A 26,979-nucleotide genomic window follows, 5' to 3' on the forward strand; every position below is an offset into this window, starting at 1 on the left:
ATCCCCAGGTCCCTCGCGTTATCCTTCAGCCCCCCCGCATCATCCCCAGAGATCCACGGGATGGCTCCATAATGGGTAAATTCCCTGGAGGATGCCCCCCCACACCCACCAACCCAGCAACACAACTCCAATGAAGCACCACTATCAGACACACCTCATGATCACAGCAACTCTACATTATAAGAGAATCTGTGAAAGCACTACAAATCTAGGACTGTAGCATGTTTTCTAGGTATTCCTGACTGGACCAGATTAAAAATAGCATACATTCTCCCTAGCCCATACAGCAGCTACCCCCTTGCCCAGAACAGATATACAAGCAGTTTATTTTGTTTTATTGCATTTCAAGACAGACAGACCACCCAAAGATACCTATCAGCACTTCTACACAGAGGTTCTGATAGCTAAGTGCCTAACGTTCCACTCAGTCTTGATCAGAGACATAGCCAGATGTGTCCTCTTCCACTGAGGAGTGTTGCAAAGGGCTGAGGTCAGATGCACGCAAAGGAAGAAACCCAAAGGTGCCAAGAGTTGGCAGGGATGCAGGTGACAGGTTCTCGGGGCGAGTTCTCAATAAAAGCAGAAACCATGATTAGTATCTGTGAGAGATATGGCAAAGTCCTGCAATATCCCTGAAAGACCTTATTGTATTAAGTTTATGTATATTGTGGGCCAGTATTGTATTTAACTTCTGTATAGGGGAGATGTGACGGATGTAAAACCTGGAAGTTCAAAAGTCTACACTGAAAATATGCCACACAAGTATGGACTTTTGGGACAATAAGTGTTGAGTGGATTTCTTGGGGAATCCCTGGAAAGAAGTTAATGCAAATTCCCTAACTCTGGTGATGCAAAAAGCCAGCCTTTTGAAGCTATGTCCTGAGGAAAAGGACCATTGTCTGCTTATTACAGAAGGCCAAGATCAAAGACTGAAGCTGTATAAAGAAGCAGCTGACCTGCCCACTCTGGGTTCTTATTCTGGATTTAAGACAGAATTGGGGTTGACCTCTGGTAAGCTTTTCAGCATGCTTGTAGGAACTTTTATTGTTTTAATATGTTTTCTCATATAACAGTACTTGCTTAGAAGGAGCTGTGTGGTAACTTGTAACTGCAGGCAATACACTGGTCATAGCCTTTGGACAGAAAGCAATGTGCAGGCACTAGCCTGTTTAGGCAGTCTGGCTTGTTGGGGATATCACAGTGGAAAGCAGGAAAATGTGCAGCCCTAAAATCCGCAGTCAGCAGGGAGTGAGATGGAGGTCTGCACTCAAGCAAGGGGATAGCTGGGAGCCCTTGAGCAAACACATAGGGAGAAATACAGGTAGTTACCCTGAAATTGTAACTGCATCTATTGAATAGGTTTTCTTTATTGTTTAGCATGCACTCTAACATACCTACCTGTGTTTCTTAATTCCATTCTCTTGAAGCTGCTTCTCTCCATTATGTTTTCCAGTCCTATTGCTTTGGGGTGGATCCAGATCAAGCATTTCTGCAACTTTATGATTTGTTTCTGAAAATTCTCCTGAAGAATTGTCAGAATCAAAGCCTGTATAAAACAAGTACAAGTCAGTAACTTTCTCAGGAACTTTATGACTCTACATACAGTACCTGCTTACACTGCACAATTGTTAATAACATACTAGCAGTATATACACTTTATACACATTCAGACTGTCTTAAAAACCTAGACATACATAACTCATTTTACCAGGAAATATCACCAAGTCCAGAACCTTTGTTATATGACCCCTAGTTTCCAAGAGCATACAGAGCCAAACACCACTTTAGAGCAGTGGTTTTCAACTCGTGGCCCGCGGGGGTTTTCAAAGTTGCCCACTGCTCTCCGTCCACTGGCTGCAGTGGACGGGATGGAGGGGGCTGCTGGTGGAGGAGACTGGTGGCCCTTCAGGGTTGCAAAATGATAGCTGTGGCCCTCGAGCCAAAAAGATTGGGAACCACTGCTTCAGAATCAAGTACCCTCAACCAATTTTTTTCATCCTACCAAACATATAACATTAATTTGTAATACTGTGAATTGCTCAATAGCTTCTAATCCGATTAAGTATATGGTCTTCCCTACTTCAGAGCTGCAATTTAAGTGCTATTATAATAATTTTGTTCAGCTACATGATTTTACATGTCCTGCCTTGAGTGCAGGAGACTGGACTAGACTACACGAGCTCTCGAGGTCCCTTCCAGTCCTACACTTCTATGATTCTGTTTTGTGAAAGACAGAAAGAAGCTAAGTCATAGTGAAATGGCACGTATGTAATTCATTTTTAAGTGTACTGTGTACAGTTTCTTTATAAAATGGAATGATACAAAGAAACAAATGCTGAAATAAATAATACAGAATTTTTTTCAATCAAATAACATGACATGAAAACAAAAAAAGCACTCTCTTATCCTTCACCCAGGAAGTAAACCGACAGCACATTTACATTCATGAAAAAGGGACCACAACCAGCCTTGACTGGAACCGGTGCACAAGGCTTTGGGTGAGATAAAGACTGCTTTAGACAGTAGATTAACCTGTTAAATTAAGTTTAGTCTCTGGAAAGTTTGTATTGATTTTGTTTTATATGTAACACTTCTGGTTTCCACTATCCTTACTCACTACGCACTTGAATCACTTTTCTTTGTTAATAAACTTATTCTTATTTTCACTACACATATCTCTAAGTGCTTTTCTGTTAAGCAATGCAGTAAACCTCAGTTGAATCATACAAGCTGGTTTGTGTACTGTCCCTTTGGAGGCAGCTGACCTGGTGTTTCTGTGAGTGTTTATTGACTGGAGTATGCCTATTGTTAACCTGCAAGGCAAAGTACGGCCTGGCATAACCCAGAGAAGATTGTTTAGATGGTTGACAGGCTAGTAGTGTCAGGGAGCTGACAACCAGTTATGCACAAATGAGTCTCATCCCCCTGCCTCTAGCAAGAGGAAAACAAGGTAAAGCACAGACCCAGCCCTGGGCGCCCCAAGAACCATCACACCATGCTGGAAGGGAAATGGACCAGATTCCCCAATAGGTGTTCCCACTCCATGCCCAATCTCTGTGACTAAGTATGTGTCCTCCTTGGTGCCATCCACATCTATTGCCAAGGGGCATATCCTCAGCTGTAGCTTGGTATCTGGCCCAAGATGTCTCGTACTGCAGGAGTGAATGCACTACCACAATCTGCAGCAGTATTTCACAGTGTCAGAGTACATAGAATGCTGTGGTATAGCATAATTTTGAAAGAGTGCTTGAGGAAATGCAATAAACCAGGTATAAATTATAAAGGGTCTTTTTAAAGACATTTTTGGACTTGGCTCAAAAATTGTGAGATTGGGAGAAGCAGGTGCTCTAATAATGGGAACAGGAAAATCTGGAGTTGATCTTTAGGGCATCAGTATTAATGGAACGTCTCACATATCCCGAATGCTTTCAAGATAAAAACTACCTGTCTTTTTCAGTGAATAGAAGAGTACATTTAACTGAGCAAGTGTCCTTCTCCAGTTAGGGCCACCAGAACAGGAGCTCACTGGGGATGAAAGCATATCATGAAAACTAGAACCCATGCAGCACCCTGTCTCCTTCCACCAGCCATGTAGTTTAGGGTTTTAAAAAAAAAAAAAAAACTGCATGGAGGAGTCCTCCAGAGACAGAAATTGGCAGGAGCAGCTGCAGAAGCAGCTTAAACAGGCACTGATGGACACCAATGATGCCCGAATGCTTTCTGCAGTTTTCCCCCTTCGCTCCCTCCCCCACCCCCAATGCCAAATGGCTATTCATTCCTACCATCTCTCATGTTCCCCCTCCCTATTTTAGGTAATCTTCTCCTAACACAACTCCACCCACAGGATTTAAAAAAACATTAACAACGGATCTAATGTGACACTGGCAAACTATCACACTGCTTGTATGAGACAGAATGCCACTGACTTCACAGGACTTTAGATCAGGTCTTTGGGATAAGAATCAGGTTATGACAGGGGTAATTCAGTTTTTAGCTTGATCTGAGTTTAGTCCAACATTAAAGGGTTTTAATGATAATAAAATATGGGAGATCTATTATTTTGGAATTATTAAAGCAGAAGTTATATTTTTAGCTCACATTCAGTGCTTTCATTCTATAAGTGCAATTTCCTTCAGAAAGCTATACAATTCTGAAACAAAAAATTACATTCCCAGCATGATAATTCCAAGCAATCTGAGAAGCAGAGGGAAATCTTGGTGGTGTGATATTATTTTATAAATTAGTAGAAGGCACAAAGGAGGAGGTCACTCATTAATCCCTTCCGCTGCACCCCATCTCCCAAATATGTAATTATGTAATGACAAACACATCCCAATGGGATGTAACACTTAACTGGGAACAATAATAGATGTATATACACGTGATTAAAATAAACACTACTTTGTAACACCCGTCTCAAACACATGCCTATCATTAACCAGCCCACAGTAAAGGGACATTCACCATTAATAAAATAAGTGTGGTTAAATCTCATGGAATACACTCACTCTTACCAGCTATTTCCAATGAGTTAAACATGCCTTAAAAAACAAAACAAAACAAAAAAACCCGCTGAAAGTTCCATAAAAGGCCGAGTCAGTCTACAGGAGTATGATTATCAGACAAACATCTCACTGTGGAATTACAACCCTTTGATTGTGCCTAGAATGCTGCAATTTCTTTGAAGGAATAATTATTTCAGAATAACTGAAAAAGTGTCCCAGTGTCTACGTAACAATCACTCTGTTTCACCTCAGTATATGAGTCACTCATGCTGTTCTCACACATCAACATGTATTCAGTTCAGATGGAAAGGGTGACTACACACAGAACAAAATATAATTTCATCCGGTCATCATCAATGACTATAACACCACCAAAACAAATGCCTTCAAATTTTGAGGATAGGCAAAAAAAACCTTCAACCCCAACTCCAGTGGAACTTATCTTACAATACAGCAGAAATAGGTAAATCTGCTCCATCCGAGTTTATTTTCACTTAATTTTATCTACATTTTAAAATAGGAAGCCCAGATAGATAATCATTAAATATGGCAACAGCTCCACATACACACTCTAAACCAGCTCTCACAAGATGTTAAGATTATCTACTGTAAGTAAGTTAAGAAAGTTTGTTTGTTTGCAATTGTTTGTTGGCCAAATTTTGTGTGTGTGTGTAATTTTGAATTTTAAAAAGGGAATAGAAGACCCTCTGAGAATGCTTGGAAAAGCTAAAAGAAGAAGTTTTTTAAAAAGGTCCAGAATGTTACTGAGAGGGGAATGATGAACAACGTTTGAGTGGGACTTTTTGAAACAATACAGTCTTCTAGGAAATCTCTTTTCTTTGGATATCACTAATTAATGCCTCCAAAATATAGAGGCATTCACCAAATAACATTAGCTACAGAATAGTCACACAGTATTAAAAAGGTGTGAAGTATAAACCAGGGTTTGAGATTTTGGAGGGGGGAAAAAAAAGATGGTGAAGGCAGCAGTGGCAAAGTATCAACTTAATCCTCTAATACAACTCCTAAACTATATGCTTTAAAGGTGAACCAAAATGCTTTTTTAAAAAGTGTAGATCCAAAATCATTCACAACATATATTTAGACCTGGTCATAAATTAATCCAATTCAAGAGTTCAAAGAAAAATGACTTACCAGTAATTCTGTTTTTCACAGTTTTCTTCTTCACCATCCTGCAAAGGAAAATCAGTCCATTCAGACTATATTATATCTCTACCTACCAAGGAAGCAAGGACGCAAAGAATTCCATGAGTCACAGAGTATATACTGCATAAGACTGCCCCCTTTATATGCTGTCATCAGTTTCCCAAACTTAAACTCCAATTACTAGTCACTACACAGGAAGAAAATCAAATTCATGATGTAACCTATCAAGAGCCTTCAGACCTAGAAAGGGCAGGCAGAAGAGAACTCGAATGCAGAAGAGGTAGACCATGACAAATAGAATTGATGGTAATTGTATTTTGTCAGAGGTCACCACTCCCCCATCCTTTGAAATAAAACCAGTTTTTACAGACTGCAATTGTATTGAGCCCCTTTCAAGAGGAGGCAGACCTTACCTTTCACAAGACAATTTGAAGGATCCCACAATCAGAAGCAGAATGTGCTGATATAGTCACATCCAGATGGTAAAAAAACCAAACAAACATGAATTAACCAGCAATTCAACAGCTGATGCTTCAGTCTCTCCTCCCCAAGAGAGACATTACCTAAACTGAACAACAATTAACACTAAGAGGGGAAGAGCAACCTGCTCAGGCACACGCCAGGCTGAGTAGTTAGTGCTTGCAGGACAGCTGAAGGAGATTTCATGGAATTCAGGATTAACCTCTGGAATAAAGGTAAGAGTCCAGCAATAAAACCATTCTCTTTGGCAAAGCTGGAATCATTATGGCAACTAGCCATGCACTCTCCTCTTTCTATGGCAATTCTTCCACTCAACACATCTGATCCATTCCCTTGAAGTCTGGCAGGACTGATGAAGGGAACGGAGTCCCACCACAGCAGGTACAGATGGTGTAGAAATCTTTAATGAGCCCCAGACAAGCTTGACAGAGCCAAGAAGCACAGTAACCTGAACAAGAAGTGAGAGATCAAAGTAACCTGTTCCCTGTCCTGCATAATTTTCCTGAAGAATCTCCAGGCGTGTCTACATGCTGCTTTAGTCTGCACTAGCAGGGGTGTAAATTCTAAGTGCACCAGTGTGTCGTGCACTAACTAGCTCATCTGGACCCTACTGGTTTGCATAAAAGTTCCCTAATGTCATCCCTGAATGCAAGTAAACTATTCTCCACCCAGAAACACAAGACGGAGGATTTGTGCCCCAATCTGGGTTCCTCCCTGCTTGTTCACAGGTGCAACAACATTCACGTAGTCAGGATGAATCAGGACACAGGTGCCATGAAGAGGAATTCTCAGAATATGCAAGGACAAGTGAGCAACACCCAGTTCTACCACACAGGTCCCCAGTAAAGTGTCTCTTCCCCACTGAAAAAGCCTAGACACAGAAATAGATTCCTAACCCCAGCAAACTGTCATCCATCCTGACACAGAACAAGTGTCCGAAGGGTGAGGATCAGAAGCAAGCGCAGGCAGGATGTCATTGAGTCACTATTGCAGAGAGACACTCGCTTCCTGTGAGTTTGGAATTAGTTCCTCATATGAGGAGGAGGTAGAACACGACCTGAGCTATTGAGGAACTCACATGTACCCTGGTCCTCTCAGGCAGCGAAGTGGTCTACAAGATGGGCATCTGTACATCTGAAGGTCACATCTGCCCATTTAGTGGCAAGATCAGTGGAGGAAGAGAGCATATCCATGGAAAGAGCAGACTGATGGGTCTGCTAAAAGCATCCAGCTTTGATTCAAGATTTGGGGGCCTCAGGTCCTATAGAATCCAGAAGTGATTACTTCAAACTCATCTCAGTCTGGAAACTCCACAGAAAGATCAAGATCCAGAGTCTGACCACACATTCCTTGGAATATAGATCTAAATCAGAGGCATGTGGACCAACTAAGAACCTTGATAGGTTGGCTAAAATCAGGACCCACCAAAACCTAAAGAGGCCCAACAATCTGTGGCAGGTGCATAATCTGCAGGGCTCGGTGCACAAAAAGAAGAGCAAGCACAAAGAGGTGGGGTACACAATTGCACAAAGACCTATCGGCCTGTTCCAAACACTGGTGAGACACTCCCACACCATCAGGTGAGCCTACACAGAAGTTCTGGTATACACTCCAATGCCCTACAGGGTCTGGACAGGCAGTCCAGCAAACTGGCAGGTTCCCTTAGAGGATAGTAGGCTACAAACCACATGGCTAAATGTGGGAGGACAGCAAGTTTATGCTACTGGTAAGAAACACTTGATGGGAAAGGTGGAGCAGGAAAACCCGCCACAGAAATTCAACAGTGAACATGGCTCCCCAGCCAAACCAATGCAGAAGTCTAAGGCTAGAGAAACTTACTCCAGGGTAGTGTGCTGGAGGAAAAGACAGCAGCCAGTGGGAGAAAAGGTGCCAGCAGCATTCAGCTCTGGGAACAGCAAAATCCAAAACAGAAGTGATGCAGCCCCAGCTGAATCAAGAGAGACCAATTTTGAAAGCACTCTGATTCCAAGCCTACACAAGAAGGCAGTTGGATTGGGAATGGGGCCTCAACCCTTTAAAGGGCTTAGGTCTGGCCTACTACTCAAACATTAGACTGACCAAGCTACATCACTCAGAGCTGTGAAAAGTTTCACGCCCTGTGCAATGCAGTTAGGTCAACCTAACTCCTGGTGTAGAGGTGGCTAGGTCAAAAGAAAAATTATTCCATCAACCTACCTACCATTTCTCAGAGAGATGGATTAGCTACATCAATGGAAGAAACCATTCCATCAATGTACGCATTGTCTACACCACAGCTGTGCTGCTGTAGTGTAGACCAGTGTCTCTCAACCTTTATGATGCCAGGGACTGGCTTACTGCCTTCCTAAATTGTGTCAAATTGTGTCAGGGAGAGTTTCAGGAACCAGCACCAGTCCACGGACCAGTCATTGAGAAACACTGGTGTAGACAAATCCTAAGACCTGAAGCTTCCTTGGCCTGGACTTTTTCCTCCCTCCCATTATCTTTCTTCTTGCATAAGAATAAGATAGGGATAGAGTTAGAAGCATTCTCAGATCCAATGCATGACTCCACACTTCCAGCAAGGAAGGAGCAAATCACCCGTCAGCCAGCTTCCAATATTTCCCATTCCTCAACATTTGAAAAACAATTCAGGAAGTAGGAGGTTAATAACTTGGGATCTTTAAAAGTTTTTTTAAATATAAATTTATTTTTTAAAAGCATTTCAGTTCACCTTTAAAACCATGTAAGGCTACTACAAATAACCCATGTTCCTCATTAGTTCACAGGAGAGAACTGTCTAACACAATGCTCAAGTGTCAAGAGGTTCATGTTTCCTTTTCTGAGGACAACACAGGACAGCAAAGATTTTGGCTCCTTACACTAGAAGCGTCCTTTTATATTAATAAATTTCTAACTAGAAAATACTTTCCACTTCAATATCATGTGGGAAGTTCTCCATCGAAGTTTAAACAACACTTGCCTCTTATGCAACAGTTTTCATTTTCAAAGTCCTTTACAAATATTAAGCCTCACCAGTCTAGTGAAATTATCCCCATTTTACAGATGATGAAACAGAGGCAGAGAGGCTAAAGGATTTATTCAAGGCTATAGGCAAGCCAGCATTAAGGAGTTTCTAGCCTGCGCTCAAACTAACAATAAAAGGATTCCCTTTTCTTCTCTTCAAAAGGTTTTCACTACAGATAGGAAATCAAGCACCATTACTACAAATAATGACAGATTTTATGCTTTGGCTTGCCACAAGCACGCACAAACTGTGATTTTATTTTGCACTTTGCCTTTTACTCACCTGTAACGGCATCAAAGAATTCCTCTTCACTATTCATCCTTCAGTATGAAATCTTTGAACCACCAACTTGGTTTCCTCTAATGCATCGTTTTGGTGGATTTAAAGATTAATATTTTTGTGCAATGGAATCTTCATTCATAAATACCACTCACTTTAGATTATCTGTTTGAGAAGATGGGGGGAAAGACATAATATTAGTGCTTTCATACTGCTTATTTTGGGGGAAAACCTTAAAAAACCCATATCCTCCAATTTCCCCATCCTTGACAAGTGAAAACCTAGGCACTTGGAATCCTTATGTTTACATTCACTGGCATTTAATAACAGGGTGTGAGTGTGGGGGGGATGATACACTGAATATAAATCCAAAATAGATTTCTTTAATAAAAAAATCATGCTTAAGATGGGCAGTACAGCATCATCTACTACTGTAAGGAAGGGCAGAACAGTTTATCCACACTACCATTTTCTGTATATTTATACCATATACTGCCCAGTGGCTTCAATTTTTAAAGCTTTTGCAGATTAGTCTGTACTGGAGACTTTATACTAAAAATAATTCATAATAGGAAACACTATTTTTTAATTTACTTATATTTACTATATATATATATATATATATATATATATATATATATAAAATGAAGCTGCAGTGTAGGCAGATCTCATACAGAGGATAGAAACCAGGGCAGTCATGGAGCAGCAAAGGGAGAAAGTGTTTGGTAGAGGAAAACTTGCCCTCTCTAGAAGGCAAAACAGATTACCAGCACACTTCCCCAGGATCAATTCTGGATGGAGCCAGGGAGGGAAAGTGACTATCAAACTTGAATGTCACCTCTGCAGAAAAGCATGGCACCACGTAGCTATTTTCATTCTGGGAACCTGGAAAGTCATTCACAGCGCAGGAATTCAGTTGTGTCAACCACTTCTAGACTCAACTCTTGCACCAACTGGCTGTAAGCCAAGATAAAGCCAGCTGGTGGTTTTGTTTTTGGCAAGAGTGGGAAAAGAGATAGTGCTGTTTTCTCACATACAGTGCAGCTAAATGCACTGCAAACAAGTGACAGGTGTACAAAATTCACCAGATAGGCTTGCTGCACAGGCTAGATTTGATTTATTCCAGTTGCTTGGCATTTATGTACCCAAAACATTTTCACTTGGCTCAGTTTCATTTTAAAAAGCAAAAAATAAAAAAAAAAATAAAAAAAATCAAATACTTAATACTTTATGCAGTTTTCATAATTCTGAAGGCTTAAAGATTCAATGATTAATCAATCATGCACTAAGTTAAATATATTACACTAGCACTGAACAACAACATACAAGCAAGACAGAACTAGAAGTCCTGACTATTTGCAGTCACTAAACATCCCACTTCACCTACAAGAGCAGCAGTTTTTTGGGGGGAAACTAACTCTGGCACTTCCACTCAGATTAACGAAAATCATTACAGGTCAAAGACAGGATAGCAATGTCTTGGGATAGCTCTCTTCTTCTCATGCAATTCAGCTTCTTGCTAACGTGACTCCAGCTGTATTTCAAACCCCTTTTAATTTTTCCTCCAGAACGAAAACTACGCGACTCCCAATATAAACGCAATCTTCCTGCTCTTCATTCAGACAGAGAAACTTCCATAGTAGAACATTTCAGTTCGTTCAGTACCATTCTATAGCCCACTTGAAGAAATAACTTAAGGCACGGCTTCTAATTCAAGTCAAGCATGTCTATACAGCCAGTGGCTGCTCCGGACAGCGAGCCTCCGAGCCCAGGTCAGCAGACTCGGGCTTGTGCTACCGTGCTGAACATAGCGGTGTATTCAGCACTTTTAAGTTGCGGCTCAGGCTGGAGCTCGAGCTGGGAAGCCTATCCCCATCCCTATGCTTCAGAGCCCAAGCTGCAACCTCAACACAGCTATTTTTAGAGCACCAGCCAAGCCCTGCAATCCCAAGTCTGTGGACCCAGGCTCAGAAGCTTACTGATGTGGGCTGTGTAGGCATACTGCACAGGAATTTAAGTCTCTCCCTCTGAGAACTTCCTCATAACTTCCCTTCTTTTGACTGTTACATTCTTTGGTATCGGTTTCAGTACCGCCCCTTGTTTATAATCATTGCTCAAAGCCTCCATGCAGCCCTTAAGAGTAACACACCCATAGCAACAATTCTTATTTACGGTCCATCACTCCTAAGTCTAGAATTATTTCCCACCGATGCTCTTGATTGTTGCTACATTCCTGTAGAAACAACTTGGTTGGTTAATGTTTCCTTCCCTTTTTCATGTATTCTGCTCAGATTTTGTGCACTTACAGGCCTTTACAGCTGCTTCAGCCCCACTAATTATCAATTGCTCATAGCTACTAGCTTGCTCATCTGACTCATACACACTGTTTTCAAACAAATAAACACCCCCAGTAGCTGTTCCCATTTTCGATGTTGTGAAGATGTAATAAGGTACAGGGAAGGAATAAGACAGCTAGAAATATTGTCTAAAAAATTATATTATATTATATATATATTATATATATATATATCAATGAAAGGGCCAATTTTTTTAAAAACTTTTCAACCTAACCATCAATAAGTGTTCTGCCCTAGAGGAGGGAACAATTGAGTAGCAGGCTAACATAAGCCAAATGTGGGCAGTTGTCCCTAATACACCAGAAAGTAATCCTGAATGCTAACCCCACTGGTCAACATGAAGAACCAGCTCAGATATCTTTGGCCCAGCAAATTAAAATAGGATAGCATGCTGCCTCCCTAGTCCATGGCACAGCTACCCATATTTCAAGAATGCGCCCTGGCCATAATTCACTTCCAGAAGAAGCAACATTGGAAGTCGTAGCACTGACAGTGTCACAATTCAGGGAACTGCATCTGTATTTCCCTTCTGTGGCCCAGCAAGGGCACCCACTCTAGGCTCCTCAGTCACCTCTCTTGGGCAGAGACCCACGTCTCTCTCCCATGTGAGCAGGATATTTCCACGCTGCACAGTTCCCTGACTATACTATGATATTCCCAGCAAAAGACAAACTGCCTAAAAGCAGGTCTGCTTCGTTTCTTTCCTCAGAGATGGTACACATAATTACCACCACAGTTATGTTATCACGCAGTTCTTTCTAAGCAAGCACTTTTATTCTTAAGGTAAAAGTATTACAAAGAAAACATACTAAAAACAATAAGAGAACCTATAAGCATGTTAATAAGCTTACCAGAGATCACTTCCCAACTCCACCAAGAGCTCTGGTTGGTGATTAGCCCTTCAAACTCCACACAGGAGTTTTTCCTGTGGTCACAAGTTCACCACTGCTTCAGCTCAGAACCAGTCTCCAAGTTTTATAAGGCCTCAGGGGGCCAAAGACCTTCCAAACCTTACCTAAAGACTGGGGCCATCCTTGGACCAGAGGTCCTGTCTGTTTGCTAGATCAGAAAGAAGACCCGAAAGCAGTTAACTCAGGCTATTTAACCAAAAATTCTTTGTCCTTTGGCCCCTGGAGATTCCAATTTGAACCAGCATATGCGAGCTTCTCTCCAGGAGATGGTAGCTCTCTGGAGGGTCTACAAAGCGAGTGAATTTGCACCCCAACACACAGTTCTTTGTTCTTAAAGGGTTGTGCTGGTTCCCCTTCCATGGAAATACATCCCACACCTCAACAGTACATAAACATGGAGGACAGGATTAGAATTCAAAATGTACTTGACAAATTAGAGATCTGGTCTGAAATCAACAGGATGAAATTCAATACTGACAACTGCAAATATTTCACTTATGAAGGAAGAAATCAAATGCACAGCTACAAAATGGGGAATAACTGACTAGATAGTAGTACTGCTGAAAAGGATCTGGGGGTTATAATGGATCACAAATTGAAAACAAATCAACGTCATGCAGCTGCCAAAAAGGCTAATATCATTCTGGGGTGTTTTAACAGGAGTGTTATATGTGAGACACGGCAAGTAACTGTCCCATTCAACTCAGCTCTGGTGAGGTCTCAACTGGTGTAATGTCCAATTTTGGGCACCACACTTTAGACAAAATGTGGAGAAATAGGAGAGAGAGTCCAGAGGAGAGCAACAAAAATGAAAAAATGTTTTAAAAACCTGACCTATGAGGACAGGTTAAAAAAAATCTGGGCACATTTAGTCTTGAGAAAAGAAGACTGATGAGGGGCCTGATAACAGGCTTCACATTAGTTAAGGGCTGTTATAAAAAGGAAGAGATCAATTATTCTCCACATCCACTAAAGGCAGGACAAGAAGTAATGGGTTTAATCTGCAGCAAGGGAGATTTAGGTTAAATATTAGGAAAAACTTTCTAACTATAAGGGAGTTAAGATCTGTAATAGGCTTCCAAGGAAGAAAAGGATAAGGAATCCCCACCATTGGAGGTTTTTAAAAACAGGTTGGCCAAACACCTGTGAGGAGTGGTCTAGGTTTACCTGGTCCTGCAACAGCACAAGGAGCTAGATTTGATGACTTGAGGTCCCCTCCCACCCCATAGTTCTAGAATTTGCATTTTGAATACAATGAACTCCTAAAAATAGAAGGTTTAACTTAATTCAATAGAGGGTGTCCAGAAAGTTGCAGGATATTGTCACATCTGTCACAGACAGGTCTCAACTTATTTACCATTACGTCATCTAACCCTTAGACAACCTAACAAAATAGATGCCTTGAGTCACCAATGAGACACATACCCACATTTTGTCAAGGCAGCCTGCAGCCTTGGAGTCTTTCTGAACTCTTCAACACTGACTGTTGACACAGCCATATCTGCAAGTAGCAACTTCTGCCATCTCCAGCTGGCTAAAATGCCCTTGTGGATGACAACCTAGCCTTTGTGAATCATGCCTTTATTGCTTCCCATTTGGACCGCAGCAATGAATTTGAAAGCATCAGCCTTGAGAGAATTACAACTGGTGGAGAAATCCCGGGCTCTAGGACACTCGCACCCCACAAGTCCTTGAGCCCAGGCTGCAGCCCGAGCCCAGACATCTACACAGCAATGAAACAGCCCCACAGCCCTAGCGCTACAAGCCCAAGTCAGCTAGCATGGGCCAGCTGCAGGTTTTTCTTTGCTGTATAGACATACCCTTAGGTAGGGTTGGTTGGGTTTGTTTTGGTTTTTAGGGAGGTGGGTGAGGGGGAGGGTGTGCTAAGAGAGAATATTTTTCTTTGCTGTAAACTGAATATTCTTTCGCCGTAACTGAATGTATCGTGTTTGTAGAAGATACACCTTTCATAGACCGTTTTCCTGCTTTTCCATGCTGACAATCTCTAAAAAGGTTTTGCATTACATTCCTCACTCAAGAAGTTACCTACATTCATTAAACACAGAAATATGCAAAAGACCAAAAAGATTTTATAAAATCATTGTTAAGAATGTATACTGAATTAGATATTTCATACTGAGTGGCCTACATGTGTTTCACTAAAGCCAATTCTTTTTATACACATGAGCAGGAAAGGGAGAAATCTGAATTTCAAACTAAAAACTTAATTCTGTACGCCACATCCACCAGGTGTATATCATCATGCTAAACATTTTAAAAGTATGTACTTGGTGTTTTACATGGAAACAAAATCTGCATACCTAGCACAGTGATAGCAAACATATGGTATAATATGGCAATTCTAAATGGCATGCAGTTGTGTATACAAATTGTGTTCATTTTCATGTGCAAAACAGGGCTTCTACCCACTGAAAACATGGCACAGCCACCTCTTTCCTTTATCTACTCCCGGTTTGTGTGTGGTTCAAGGCAAGAGGGAGGATTCCACTAGTTAGAGCCAATATATATGTTGTAGTGATGCATATTTCAACATAAATGTCAGTGTGTTAAAAAATCATAAGCCATCAAAATTTTTTCTATCTTGTCGCATTCATAAGCAGGAGCAAAAGTTGGACCAGTTTTCACTCATTGTTCAAGTAACTGACTGAAGTTTTATGTAACACTTTATGAAAAGCAACTCACTTTAAAAATAAATCTTGTGTATTAACAGTGTCAAAACTCTGCAGTATTCCACAATTGCAAGCTTGTGACAAAATTGCTGTTTATCTGGAATAAAACAAGATAGAGAGATCATCATTTGCACTTCACACAGGACTTTCAAGTACAGCAAGCTCTCCTAATGTGCAACCAAGACAAAGACTTCAATAAAAAGAGTGTTGTGGGAAAGGCCTGGATGGCATAAGGTAAGGGTATAGCAACTTTTAGCTCCAGGTCAAAAGTATGAATCCAGTTCAGAGGTGTAGTCACTGGAAGTTGTGGTCAGGTGGATTTATTTTCAATCAATTATTAGAAATTTAGACAACTGTCCCCTAAAAAGCAGACTGAGATCACAACTGATATCCTTGTTGACAACCAAGCATGGAATGGAATAAAAGGGTGAGCTACGTCACAGAGGAAACAGCCTTAACTAGTGAAACTGACTTTGACAGGTAACAGGGTATTCAAGTTTGCACTGCCTGTGCTCTACCTGTTCCAAGTAGATAGGATCTCACCCTCCACAGCTGTCCAACGAAAACATTTTTTTTAAAATAGCAAGAGAGTTTTTAGTTTCTCTACTCCACTGCATTCTTCCATCCACTGAACTCTAGGACATTTTGATTGTTCTGCCCAGGCTCCCTCTTGACAGTCTTCTGCAGGGTCTTAACCTTCTGTTTAATCTTGATTGTACAAAGAAAAATATTAAGCAACTTGCCCAGGGTCACGCAAGGAGCCATTCAAATTCCTGTTATCCTCAGCTCCCAGCTGTCTCATTTTTGTGATGCCATACTTAACAGTCAAATGTGTTGTCAGGGTGAATAAACTGGGGAAAACAAATTTCTACAGCTTGATAATCAGAAAGTGAACTGGAGCCAGGCTACACAGAAAAGTGGTTTGGTCAGTTCTGAAATAGAAAACAGATAAAACAAGACAACAAGGCCATTTGGGCACTAAGGGTTTGATACAGTGTTACTCTCTCAAAAACCAAAAGGTGATCTTTCAGAACAAAGCCTGCAAGCTGAAGCCCATGGCATTGCCTCTTATTCAAATACAACAGAGCTTTATTCATTCCCCTTCCACTTGATTTCATGTCAAGGAGGGAAGTCAATGGAATTACATCAGCACAAATGAGGAGAAGCAGGTCCGAGAACAGGGTAAAAGAGGAATGCCAAACTGAAAGTTATTTTAGCAACTGTTTAGAACCCAAAGAGCTAGAACTACCCTCGGCTAGATTTAAGTTACAAATCCTTCTGAAAGACACTGCCCCTGCCATTACTTGCCAAATCCAAACCCCGGGTTATGCATCCCATGCAGCAGTCAATGACATCACAAACACCTGTATAGTACTGGAATGTGCTTCCTGTTCTATTACAGGATTCCAGCTCTATCTGATGGAAGGCTAAATGCTGCAAAAAATCAAAACTATTCAGAGCCAAAGTTGAAACTAAGCAGGTTGCAAGTGGTGATTAGAGAAACCTCACAAAAGAGTTTAGACACTTTGGAAAATGAGGTTTTAAAAGCAAAGTTTGCACCAGTATCATATGATAATATTTCACCACCCCCACTGTTGTCCAATGGCCCAGTGTCTTGCTGATGTCCACTCCCAATGGTGACTGCATGAGGTAGCATATGTGTGTAGTTCTAAAGCACTTTGGGAGTCTTCTAACTGAAAGGTTCAATATCAATATTACATATTGCATGCTCCAATAACATATATGTAGCAGGGAGTTTTGGCCTTCAGCACCTTTATGCATTTAGTTTAGACTCTTACTACTTTTAAATGATGTGGTTTAGTTCCTCTAAGCTCCTATTCTCATTACATTGTGATGGGTTAGTTGTTCAGAACATCTCATATTTCCCTAATCAGTGTGAGAATAATTTTATCCTTGTATCACTTTTTAAAGTCAGTTCTTTCATGATCAAGAGATTATATGGATCTCAGTACGTGTCAATAAATGTAGGTATCGGTTTTTGCCCTCCTTGACCAAAGACCTACGATCAAATTTGCTTCTCACAAAAGAAAGCATGTAGCAAAAAGTTACTTCAACCAAAGATGCAATGGCAGAGGACAAAACATCCTGTTTGCTTCACGTTCAACATTCGTAATATTTATATTTCCTACATCTAGGTCTCTACACTAAGCAACTTCAGTAACAAAAGTGTATATATAACATTTCTCTCAATTTTTTTGTGGAGCGTTATAGGATCTAAATATTTCAGCAATGGAAAAAGACAAACCTAGAATCAAATTCTTTTTTAAGAACACCTTTCACAAGGTACAAACATCATAATATTATTGTATTGTTGATTAATGGTGGTTACATGATTCAACTCTTTTTCTAGTAATTGCCTTCTGGTGATGTTCTACATTTTTAATTTTAATCCAGATTAAGCAAATGACATCTGAAGAAACATTGGTGGGTTAGGGAAAGCAATCAGAAAATGGGATTAATATCACCTTTGCCACTTTAAGCATGTGTACCTGCTGATTGTCACCTGAGTTTGCAATTTGGTGAGCTGGTTAGATTCACAGCTACTACTTCATGATCATTGTCTCACAGCAGAGACCGTGGCATCTTTTTCATTTTTTGCATCTGGACAATAGAATGTCACCTGTTTTATTCTGCTGCTGACATCATTCTATGCCTTTTATTTCTAGACTGGACTACTCAATGAACTCTGTAGGGCTGCACTTTAAATTATTTGGAAACATGCTGGTGAAGACTGCATTAGCCCAGTTGTCTTTGCACAGAGATGATGATCAGCACTGGCCATTCGTTGGTTTCCCTGGGTGGAAGTTCAGGTGTTGGCTTTGAACTATGCATTTCAGCCCTAAATAGCCTTGGACCTGCTTGCTTGAAGAACTGCTTCTCTCTTGTGTGGTACTGCCACGTTTGCAATCAGAGATACTCAAGAACTCCCCTTGTTTATAAGGGAGAAAGCTGCTAGCAGAACATTCTTTGGGACAGACTTTGGGAATGAGGGTAGTGAATTCCAAAGTACTCAGGTTTAATGATGTTCAGGGCACACAGCAAAGCTCATCTAATTTTCTCAGGTTTTTAGGAAAGAAACACATGGGGTATTTTAAAGTTAATTTGATTGGTTATTAGGGATGTGTGTTTGTACAGGAGCATAAACAGCTGCTGATTTTGTCAACCTATAGATTTGTAAGAGACTGAGCGCATAGCAGGATAGCCTAGGCACTATTTTTTAAAGCTTGGTTACCAAACTAAAAGACAACATATAAAGTGAGTCTAAAGAATTTCTTCCACCATTCCCACCTTAAGCGGTTAGTAAAATATGAACTGTGCATGTTATATATCTTTCAAATGTGTAGTCTGAGAAATACTCTGCAGTAAATCCTCAATGTTATGCACAAAGCAGTTCTGCACTACGAAATAACGTTTAATGTGAGTTTAAAACAATACAAGGAGTACAAAATGTAATGTAAATTACAGAAGCAGGTCTTTAAGAAGCAGCGGCCAAGAGTATTTCAGTAGCAGCAGTTTTTCTAGCCATTTCATTCGCCGAGTAAATTTATCCTTTGCATTAGATTTCTATTTAAACGCAGATACCTACAAGTTAGATATTTCAAATCCAAGCCAACATACAAGACCAGGCTAGCAACAAGCATGTGGTCTCTCCCATACAAACCATCATAATGTAGAATGGATTTCATCTCTGTTTGACAGAAGTTTGATCAGAGGATTATCATTTTGGTCCCGCTAAACCTTGTGCTTTGACGATGTTGTAAAATCAACTACAAACAGGTTAAACGAGGTGTCACAAATATCAAACTGCACCATTTATACAAAATTTGAACACTTAAGGGACTGAAATCAGTCATTTAGTCACAAACTCCATTCAATATTCAATTTTCATAGGTTGACATAGGGGTTTAAGCTACCCGACTCCCATTGACTAACGCAAGTTACACAACTGAAATGCCAATGCAACTCCAGCAATTTATCTGGGAGCTTGTACACTTTAGCACAGCCAGATAACTGTGGATGTTCCTTTGGGCAAAGCAGTGTAAAGTCATTGTTCAGCAATGTTCTCACAGAATGGACATTTCAAATAATTTGCTGCAGTAAGCACTGCATGAAAGCACCAATAGATACTCAAGCCAAAAAGGCACATGCAGAAATTTAGGCAACAGAAACTACAGGTACTAACACTTTTATATCCCCTTTATAGAAAGTTAAAAAAAAAAAAAAAACTCATCACTAGAATAAGCTATATGACTGGAAGGAACACCTTTGAATGCTTGTTTACAAAAATAAAACGACAAAAACCATTCCAATTATATCTGAATGTGATACTCAACTTTTATTATTGCTGTTGTACAATAGGAGATTCCCAGCTTTAATTTAGTTTCTTAAAACACTACAAGGCAAAGTATCTGGATAAGAAAACATCCTGATTTTTACTTAACACACTTGATGTGGCAAACAACAGTTTATAATCAGCAGGGTAGAAACAGTCTATAAAATGCAACAATAGGTACACATTAGTTATTCTGTCTGTGTATTCCTCTCTGCATTAGACGACTATGTATTCTATCAGTCATAATAAAGGTCCTTGGTTTTTTTTAATTTCATCTTCAGATTATCATAAATGTCTCTCTCAATTCCTCCTTTCATGATAAACTCAAGGCACTGGGTTTCCCCACTCCAGTCCAACTACCTGAATTCTTAGCCAAAGCATGAATATCTACCAGATTGCACTTATTCCAAGAGGCCAGACCACTGAAATCAATTGGCATCAGTGAAAGTGCAGGGCTCTGCCCATGCAAAACAAGTTGCAAGATCAGGGCCTTACTTACCCTTTTCTAGGGGAGAGTTTCACATATATTTAATCCCAAATTTGGCTAATGTACTTTTTTTCCTTTTTAGAAATAAGGACCAAGCCAATTTTAAAGAAAATAAAAAAGTTGAAAGAAAAGTCACAATAAGTCCTAGGCAGGTATTTTTTCTTATTCAATCTTTTGAGTTAGAACATAATACATGATGTGCTCTACAAATAGGGCATCACTAAAGGAAACAGACACCTAAAAAAAAACCCAAACACACTCTACATGCTGGAAACACAACATTTAAGAAGTTAATTTTGTACTTCAGAGATGTACACAAGTCAGCCTAAAAAGTCTATAGAGAACTGTCAAAACTTATACTATGTCCACACACTGAATAGCTTTCCCCCGACATACCACTTACATTTCGTTATTTGTTACCAAAACTTAATGCATATCTAATTGTTCATAGAACAAATTGCCATTTTCCACCTATCTTACCAAGAGTGTTTAAAGTAATCCCACTTTACAGCCAAATTAAAACTCTGAAAACAAGGTCTCAGTGTTTTCATTATAAACCCTTATCTATGCTGCACTGCTACAATATCTGATGTGCCTTTTATGAAGGTATATGGGACCTGATTTCCACCCAATTGTTCCTGTGCATACTTGCACTTACACTTTGCACTTGCAAACACTTCCACAAGCCTTTTGAATAAACATCTGCATATATGTTGGCATTAGCACTCACAAAGCCAACTGAGCCAATGCATTCTAAAGGTGCAAATGCTAACAATTGCATGCATGCAAGTATGAAACTATTTAAAGGTGCATGCACGCATGAACATACTAACAGGTGCTGGCATCTGCAAAGTGCAGGTAGAATTTGTGGACACCAAGTACATGTATGACACAAGTGGACACCATGTAAAGGTCTAACTGAAGATCTACGTAAGTGATCTCTAGCTGAAACAGGAAATCAACAATGGGGGAATTTTTCAAGTGTTGCACACATATTAGCTGTGTAATTCCCCTTTTAAATTAATAAATAAATCAGTGGAAGTTTAACTGCTATGACTCCATGACTCCACTTTCAAAAACTGGAATATTTTAAAATCAAATCAAATACACAAAGCTATTTTAAATGTGAAACATCATTTATGAGAATGCCGTAACTATTTGCTTTCCAAGGAAAGACCTGAACGAAGATAAGTAAACACAACCTCCTGACTGAGGTGGAGTTAGAAGGCTATCTTATCAAAAAGGATAACAGTGCAAAATGCCACTCTGCCCTAAAAATAATCAGGCATGGCCAATATCAAGAGAAGACCACTTGGCTCCTTAAGTGAGCAGTCCAAGAATGCTATAAAAATCACCTGAAATGAGTAAAACTGAGAAAGATACCAAGGTTTCAAAAGAGGGACAATCTGATTTAACACTATAAAGTGAAATAAGGAACAATGCCCATAGCAACCACAGAAAAAAGCCACAGGATATGACTTAACACCACAGTCCCTGCTTATTATGTCACTAATGGAAGACACCTCCATCCCCAACTGGTCAAGACATCAGACCTTTATCTAACCCATTCTATAGAGAGTTTGAGTTACCCAGCAGTCACTTTAGAGGAAAAAAATCCTCTCCTTTTCCCCATAGGCCTGAGAACTAAAAACATGTATCACTATTGTAATAAGAATATTACTTTATCATTCCTCTCCTATGTATACTGATCTTCATTTGGCCAGCTACAAGTTCTCTTAGACTTGCTTACCAATGAATAAATTATCTGGATGAAGCTGCCTGTGGTTTATGGCAAAGTGTGCCAAATATATGCCATTCTGACCACCTCATAGGCCATCAAGTGCAGCAAACATCTCAGCACAGGTCAACAGCGCTAAAGCCACTCCAAGCACTGTTCAATTTCTCGTGTTTCCTGTTTGAATTAGAAGCAAGCAGCCAAGTAATTTGGGTGGATCAATTTCTTTAGAGGTCATTCTATCAGAATGCCATGGGCCTCCCTGGCAGTTCTCATTTCTTGAAAGTCAATTTACCTCTATGACCATCTTCCCAGTTTCAGTGCAGAATATTACCACTAGGTCAGGGTCAACCTAGAATCTAAGTATTTATATTACATTCACCACAATGGTGCTTATGCTCCTATGATAAATGGTGTATGATAAAGAAAGTTTGATCATCGCTATCAATCATCTGGTTATAACTAATGCCAAACAGAAAACGTTAAGTACCGCATTAAACTCATAACTTCACAGCAATGGACATCATGTGATCTGGCTATTGAAGACACATCACCTTCAAAAACCTAATTCTTGTATACAGAGACCTCTCAGCTCTTTTAAAATAGTCTACTGCTGGGTACAATGGAATTTGAGAGTGGCTCTTTTCACAAATATATAGAAGAGAACACCTCTCTCATCACCAAGGATCAAAAGTTCTCTCTTATTGATCACTGTAGACCATCCCCCCCCACACACACACACACACAATTTTAATTAGGCTAAAACACTGCCAATTTACTACTGTGCAAATATGATCTGAAGTTATTGCAAAACATCTGATTTGCACGGTTACACACACAGTACATGCTGGCTTAAGGGTCTACATACACAAGTCACCACAGGCAGGGCCTCTTATTAGGGTTGACCAACACTTACCATTATAAGATCCTATTTTCAGTTTCTTGTAACTTTCTGCCAAGTCTGAATGGCTTAAATTTTCCATGCCAGATGCTGCCCTCAGACTGAATTTTTTGAGGGAAACTTCAGACAAAATAATTCACCTGTTTCCAAGAAGTGGGCTAGGAGAAAATACGTTGTTTTCACCCATGTCTCTCTCCTGTGCTTTCAATGACCCCCCGCTAGGCCCAAACAACGTGGAGAAGGAAGCTATCTGATTCAGTTGCAGAGGGGACAAGAGCTGGACCAGGGTGGATGGAGGACAGACATTAGAAGTAGTTTGGGATGGAAATGGGCTGAGAGTTGGGGTAGAGGAAATCAGGACTGGCTGGGCAAGGAAAACTGGAACTGAGAGCTAGGAGAGAAGTGGGGACACTGAGATTGGATGAAGAGCTAAGGAAGCAATCCAGATTTGTACTAAGAAACAGTGGGATAAGGGAAGAGAGGTGAGGGGAAATAGATCTGATGAGGATTCGGGATCCAAGGAGAAAACTGGAACCAGCTGGGCAAAAAGACTGGGACAGTGAACGGGAGACAACACTGACATCGGACTAGAAGCTTGGGGCAGGAGACTGACTAGGAGTCAGTGGAAAGGTGTGAGCGGGGTTTAGCAACTGGAGGTCAGTGTGGGGAAAAAAAGAGATCAGATTAGTAGCCAGCAAGGGAGGGAACTGAAACTGGCTGGACAAGATGACTAGAGACAAGAAGCCTTGCTGGATATAGACTGGGACAGAGAGACTAAGACTTGCAAGGCAAAAAGATTGGGAATGGGATAAGAAAAGCCTAAGGAATGGAAAATGGGACTGGTTAGGTAAAGAGAACAGGACTGGGACATGGTGGACTAGATGGGGCAGATGGGGTCACACTTGGAGGGAATGGGCAGAAAAGTTCCATCCAGTACCTGGAATGTAGCCCAATATTCCTAAATCTGCTATCAGCAAATACCTGTAAAATCCTAGCAAAAAAGTGTCCCATCCCCTTCTAATGATCGCCCACACAGAGGCTGACACCCTACTACTGCTATCAATTGCTCCATTAGCTTTGGTGGCAGAAGTCTATATGGTTGATCTACAGATATCAATCCCACTGATGACCCATGGGGACATCAATATAGCTGCCAAATGGTGGAATTTCTGCAACGTTTTTTGTTTATTTAAAAACCTAGGAAATTACACACAAAAGACTCTGCTAAAAGAACATCAAGGTTACAAAGCCAAGCACTCAAAAGTTAGCAAATGCCAGAATTAAGGTTGCCTGTACAGCCTTAATTCAGCCCACTTGGGCATCTGCATTCTGACGTATTCTTTAGTTAGATGATGACATACATTTTCCCGCACAGGAATCCTGCCTCATTCAGTGCACAGCACGGATGTGCTCTGGGGATTAACCAGGGTTGAGTAGTAAAACAGTCTGTACAACGCTGCCTCCTTTGTTGCAGAAGTTGAAAGGTGTGTACTGAATGAGGCAGGGGACTGCAGGAAGAGAAAGGCTATCTCATGGTCAGATATGCTGCCCTGGAGAACTGGATTCTGAGCCTGCCTCTGCTACAGCATTCCTAAGCGATTCTAGGCAAGTCACAAACCAAATTTTCCCACATGTGGTATTAATTGTGTAGTTCCTCATTTTCTGGGTACCTGACTTGAGACCCTGGGGTCTGATTTGCAGAAGTGCTAAGCACTCACAGCTGCAACTAAAGTCAATATTCTTCAAACATATAAAGTGCTATATAATGCAGAGTACTCTGAAAAATCAGGTCCTACGCAGCTCAAACTCAATACCCAAAATTAACAGAAACTTTTTATCTTAATCTCTGTGCCCCATATGTACAATGGGAACAATACCATCCCTCCATCTCAGAGGAATGTTGTGAAAATCAATTCCTTAATATTTGTGAAGCACTCTAATACTATACTGATGAGTGCCGTAGAAAAGCCCCTGAGGAAATTAATAATTTTGTCTTTAGAGAAGCATTTGAATAGTATGCAGTAAAAAGGCCTGGGACTACACACTGAGCAACAAGGAAAAAACAAAATATTGAAAAGTTGCTCATTAAGTGATCATCATTGTCCATTCTGTGCACTGAATGAGGCAGGGGTCCTGTGAGGGGAAAAAATAGTACATAGTGCTAACTTTTGGGTGATTGACTTTGGAACCTTAATTGTGTGTGTGTGTGTGTGTGTGTGTGTGTGTGTGTGTGTGTGTGTGTGTGTGTGTGTGTGTGTGTGTGTGTGTGTGTGTGTGTGTGTGTGTGTGTAAATAGCAAATGATTACCATTCCTAATGTTTACTGTATTATAAATCCTAGAAAAAACAAAAGCCTTAATCTCTAACAATACAGGATATAGCTTTTTTTTTTTTTTTTTTTTTCCTCCCTTTGCACTTTAAGTTCCTGACATATCCTGCACCTATAAAAGAATCTGCAAAAAAAAGCCTTAAAAGCGATTTGAAAGAACGTCTCAATGAAAAATAGAATAGTTAACCACACAAGTTTATTCTTAAGGAGGAGTTATTTATGTGACTATGGAAATGTAAATATTGACAGCAGGAATATCCAGAGCTAATCTGAATACAATGTAGCTCACTAAGATGACTTTTTAAAATTTGGTTGACTGATTAAATCTGTACAGTCCTTTGCCTGAGGATCTTAAAAGTTGAAGCCATGCATCATACACCAGTGCTGGAAAACTAGCAAATTGCTACAGCATCCAACTATGTTTAAGAATCCGTGTAGTACCACTGAATATGGTTCATTATTTGTTAGATAAGAATGATGATCAGGGAGCATTAGACAATATGAAATTACTGTACATGAGTAGGAGGCAATTACGGATACACATTTTAAATTCATACTATTACATTTAGCACATTCAAAGTACAGATACGGAACAATTCTCATGTGCACATAATTCCTACTAGCAAAAATCACTTGTGTGAACTAAGAATATATTTAGTTTTAAATGTCTTATTTTAGCAAAAAGCAACAAACAAACAAACAAAAAACCAACCACCACCACCACATTTCAGTTCCTTTTTCTTAGCAAAAATAGATCCTGAGAGAAACATATAGGTCCAGCATTAAAATTAGCCAGTAATTTTGGGAGTCAGCTTCAAACAGAGCTCAAGTTTCAGAGCCACTTAAACACCTTTAGCTCATAATGACTTCATTTGTGGGTATTGAGTACATCTGAAAATCATATCTAAGTGTCTCAAATTGAATACTTCAAAATTTACAAAACTAGTCACGAATTTTGACTTAGTGTCTTTTTTTTTTTTTAAATCAGCTTGTCAGGATACTACAGAAACAAAAATACCTTGAGTGCAGTGATAAATTGAAATGTCATGAAGGAATCATTTTACTGGCATTTTCATTAACCTTCTTGAAAGGCCTGGAGAGGTCTTGCTGTACCAGTGACATCATGATAACATTAAGACAAGGTAATAAAGAAGGGTAATAAACCCAGAAAAAGAATGCTTGCAAATAAAGAAAAGAGATGGGGACAAAAACTCCCTTAATTGCTTTTTAATCACAAAGGCCAATGGAAAAGGTTCTGTTAAGGCTTATTATTTGGTATAAATATGTCAGTTATTACTAAAAATCACATGACCTCTGGAAAAATACTCTATTTTTAAACTTCTTTCCCCCTTTGTTAATGCAGCAAAAAGCCACCACAGTAACAAACTGATAATTTAACAGAAATACTTTGGTCAGGCTTTAAGGTTACACATAGCATTGGCCAGACTAAACACGCCATAGAGTTAACACTGCTCTTTAAAAGCATCTTTTCCACTACAAACTGAAAACCCATTTATAAAGTGCAACTGCAAAAGACGTTTTTCATATTAGTATAAAGGTTATTAGGAGAACCAAGAATAAGAGTCATACAACAGGATTCCTGGAAAGAAAGCCATGGTTCAAATTCCTGCAAATTCCACTTCAACCATAGCATACCAGTTATGCTTCAAGGAACAGAAATAAATATTCATGTCTGTTTGCTTCTTACAGCTCTCCTGAAAGTGTCAAAATAGTGTTTTCATCTTTAAATGAAAGCTTCATTAACTATTAATCTTAGT

General features: G+C 40.0%; 1 protein-coding gene across 2 annotated transcripts in view; it reads right to left on the minus strand.

Annotated features, from left to right (window-relative positions):
• Positions 1-26,979, minus strand: part of OSBPL2 (oxysterol binding protein like 2) — a 59,124-nt gene that overhangs the window by 22,611 nt on the left and 9,534 nt on the right. Inside the window, exons 1-3 of one of the 2 annotated variants that reach the window (XM_067554119.1) lie at positions 9,442-9,515; positions 5,661-5,698; positions 1,399-1,546 (exon numbers count right to left, since the gene is read on the minus strand). In XM_067554119.1, coding sequence (XP_067410220.1) covers positions 1,399-1,546; positions 5,661-5,697 — 185 coding nt within the window. In that variant the 5' untranslated portion in view covers position 5,698; positions 9,442-9,515. Of the gene's footprint in view, positions 1-1,398; positions 1,547-5,660; positions 5,699-9,441; positions 9,604-26,979 lie in introns of those variants that run through there. The other variant, XM_067554118.1, reaches the window with a different exon arrangement.

Source organism: Emydura macquarii, unplaced genomic scaffold (genome assembly GCF_026122565.2).
Source record: "Emydura macquarii macquarii isolate MOO-44397 ecotype Brisbane River unplaced genomic scaffold, CSIRO-AGI_Emac_v2 contig_1483, whole genome shotgun sequence".
Taxonomy (NCBI): Eukaryota; Metazoa; Chordata; order Testudines; family Chelidae; genus Emydura; species Emydura macquarii.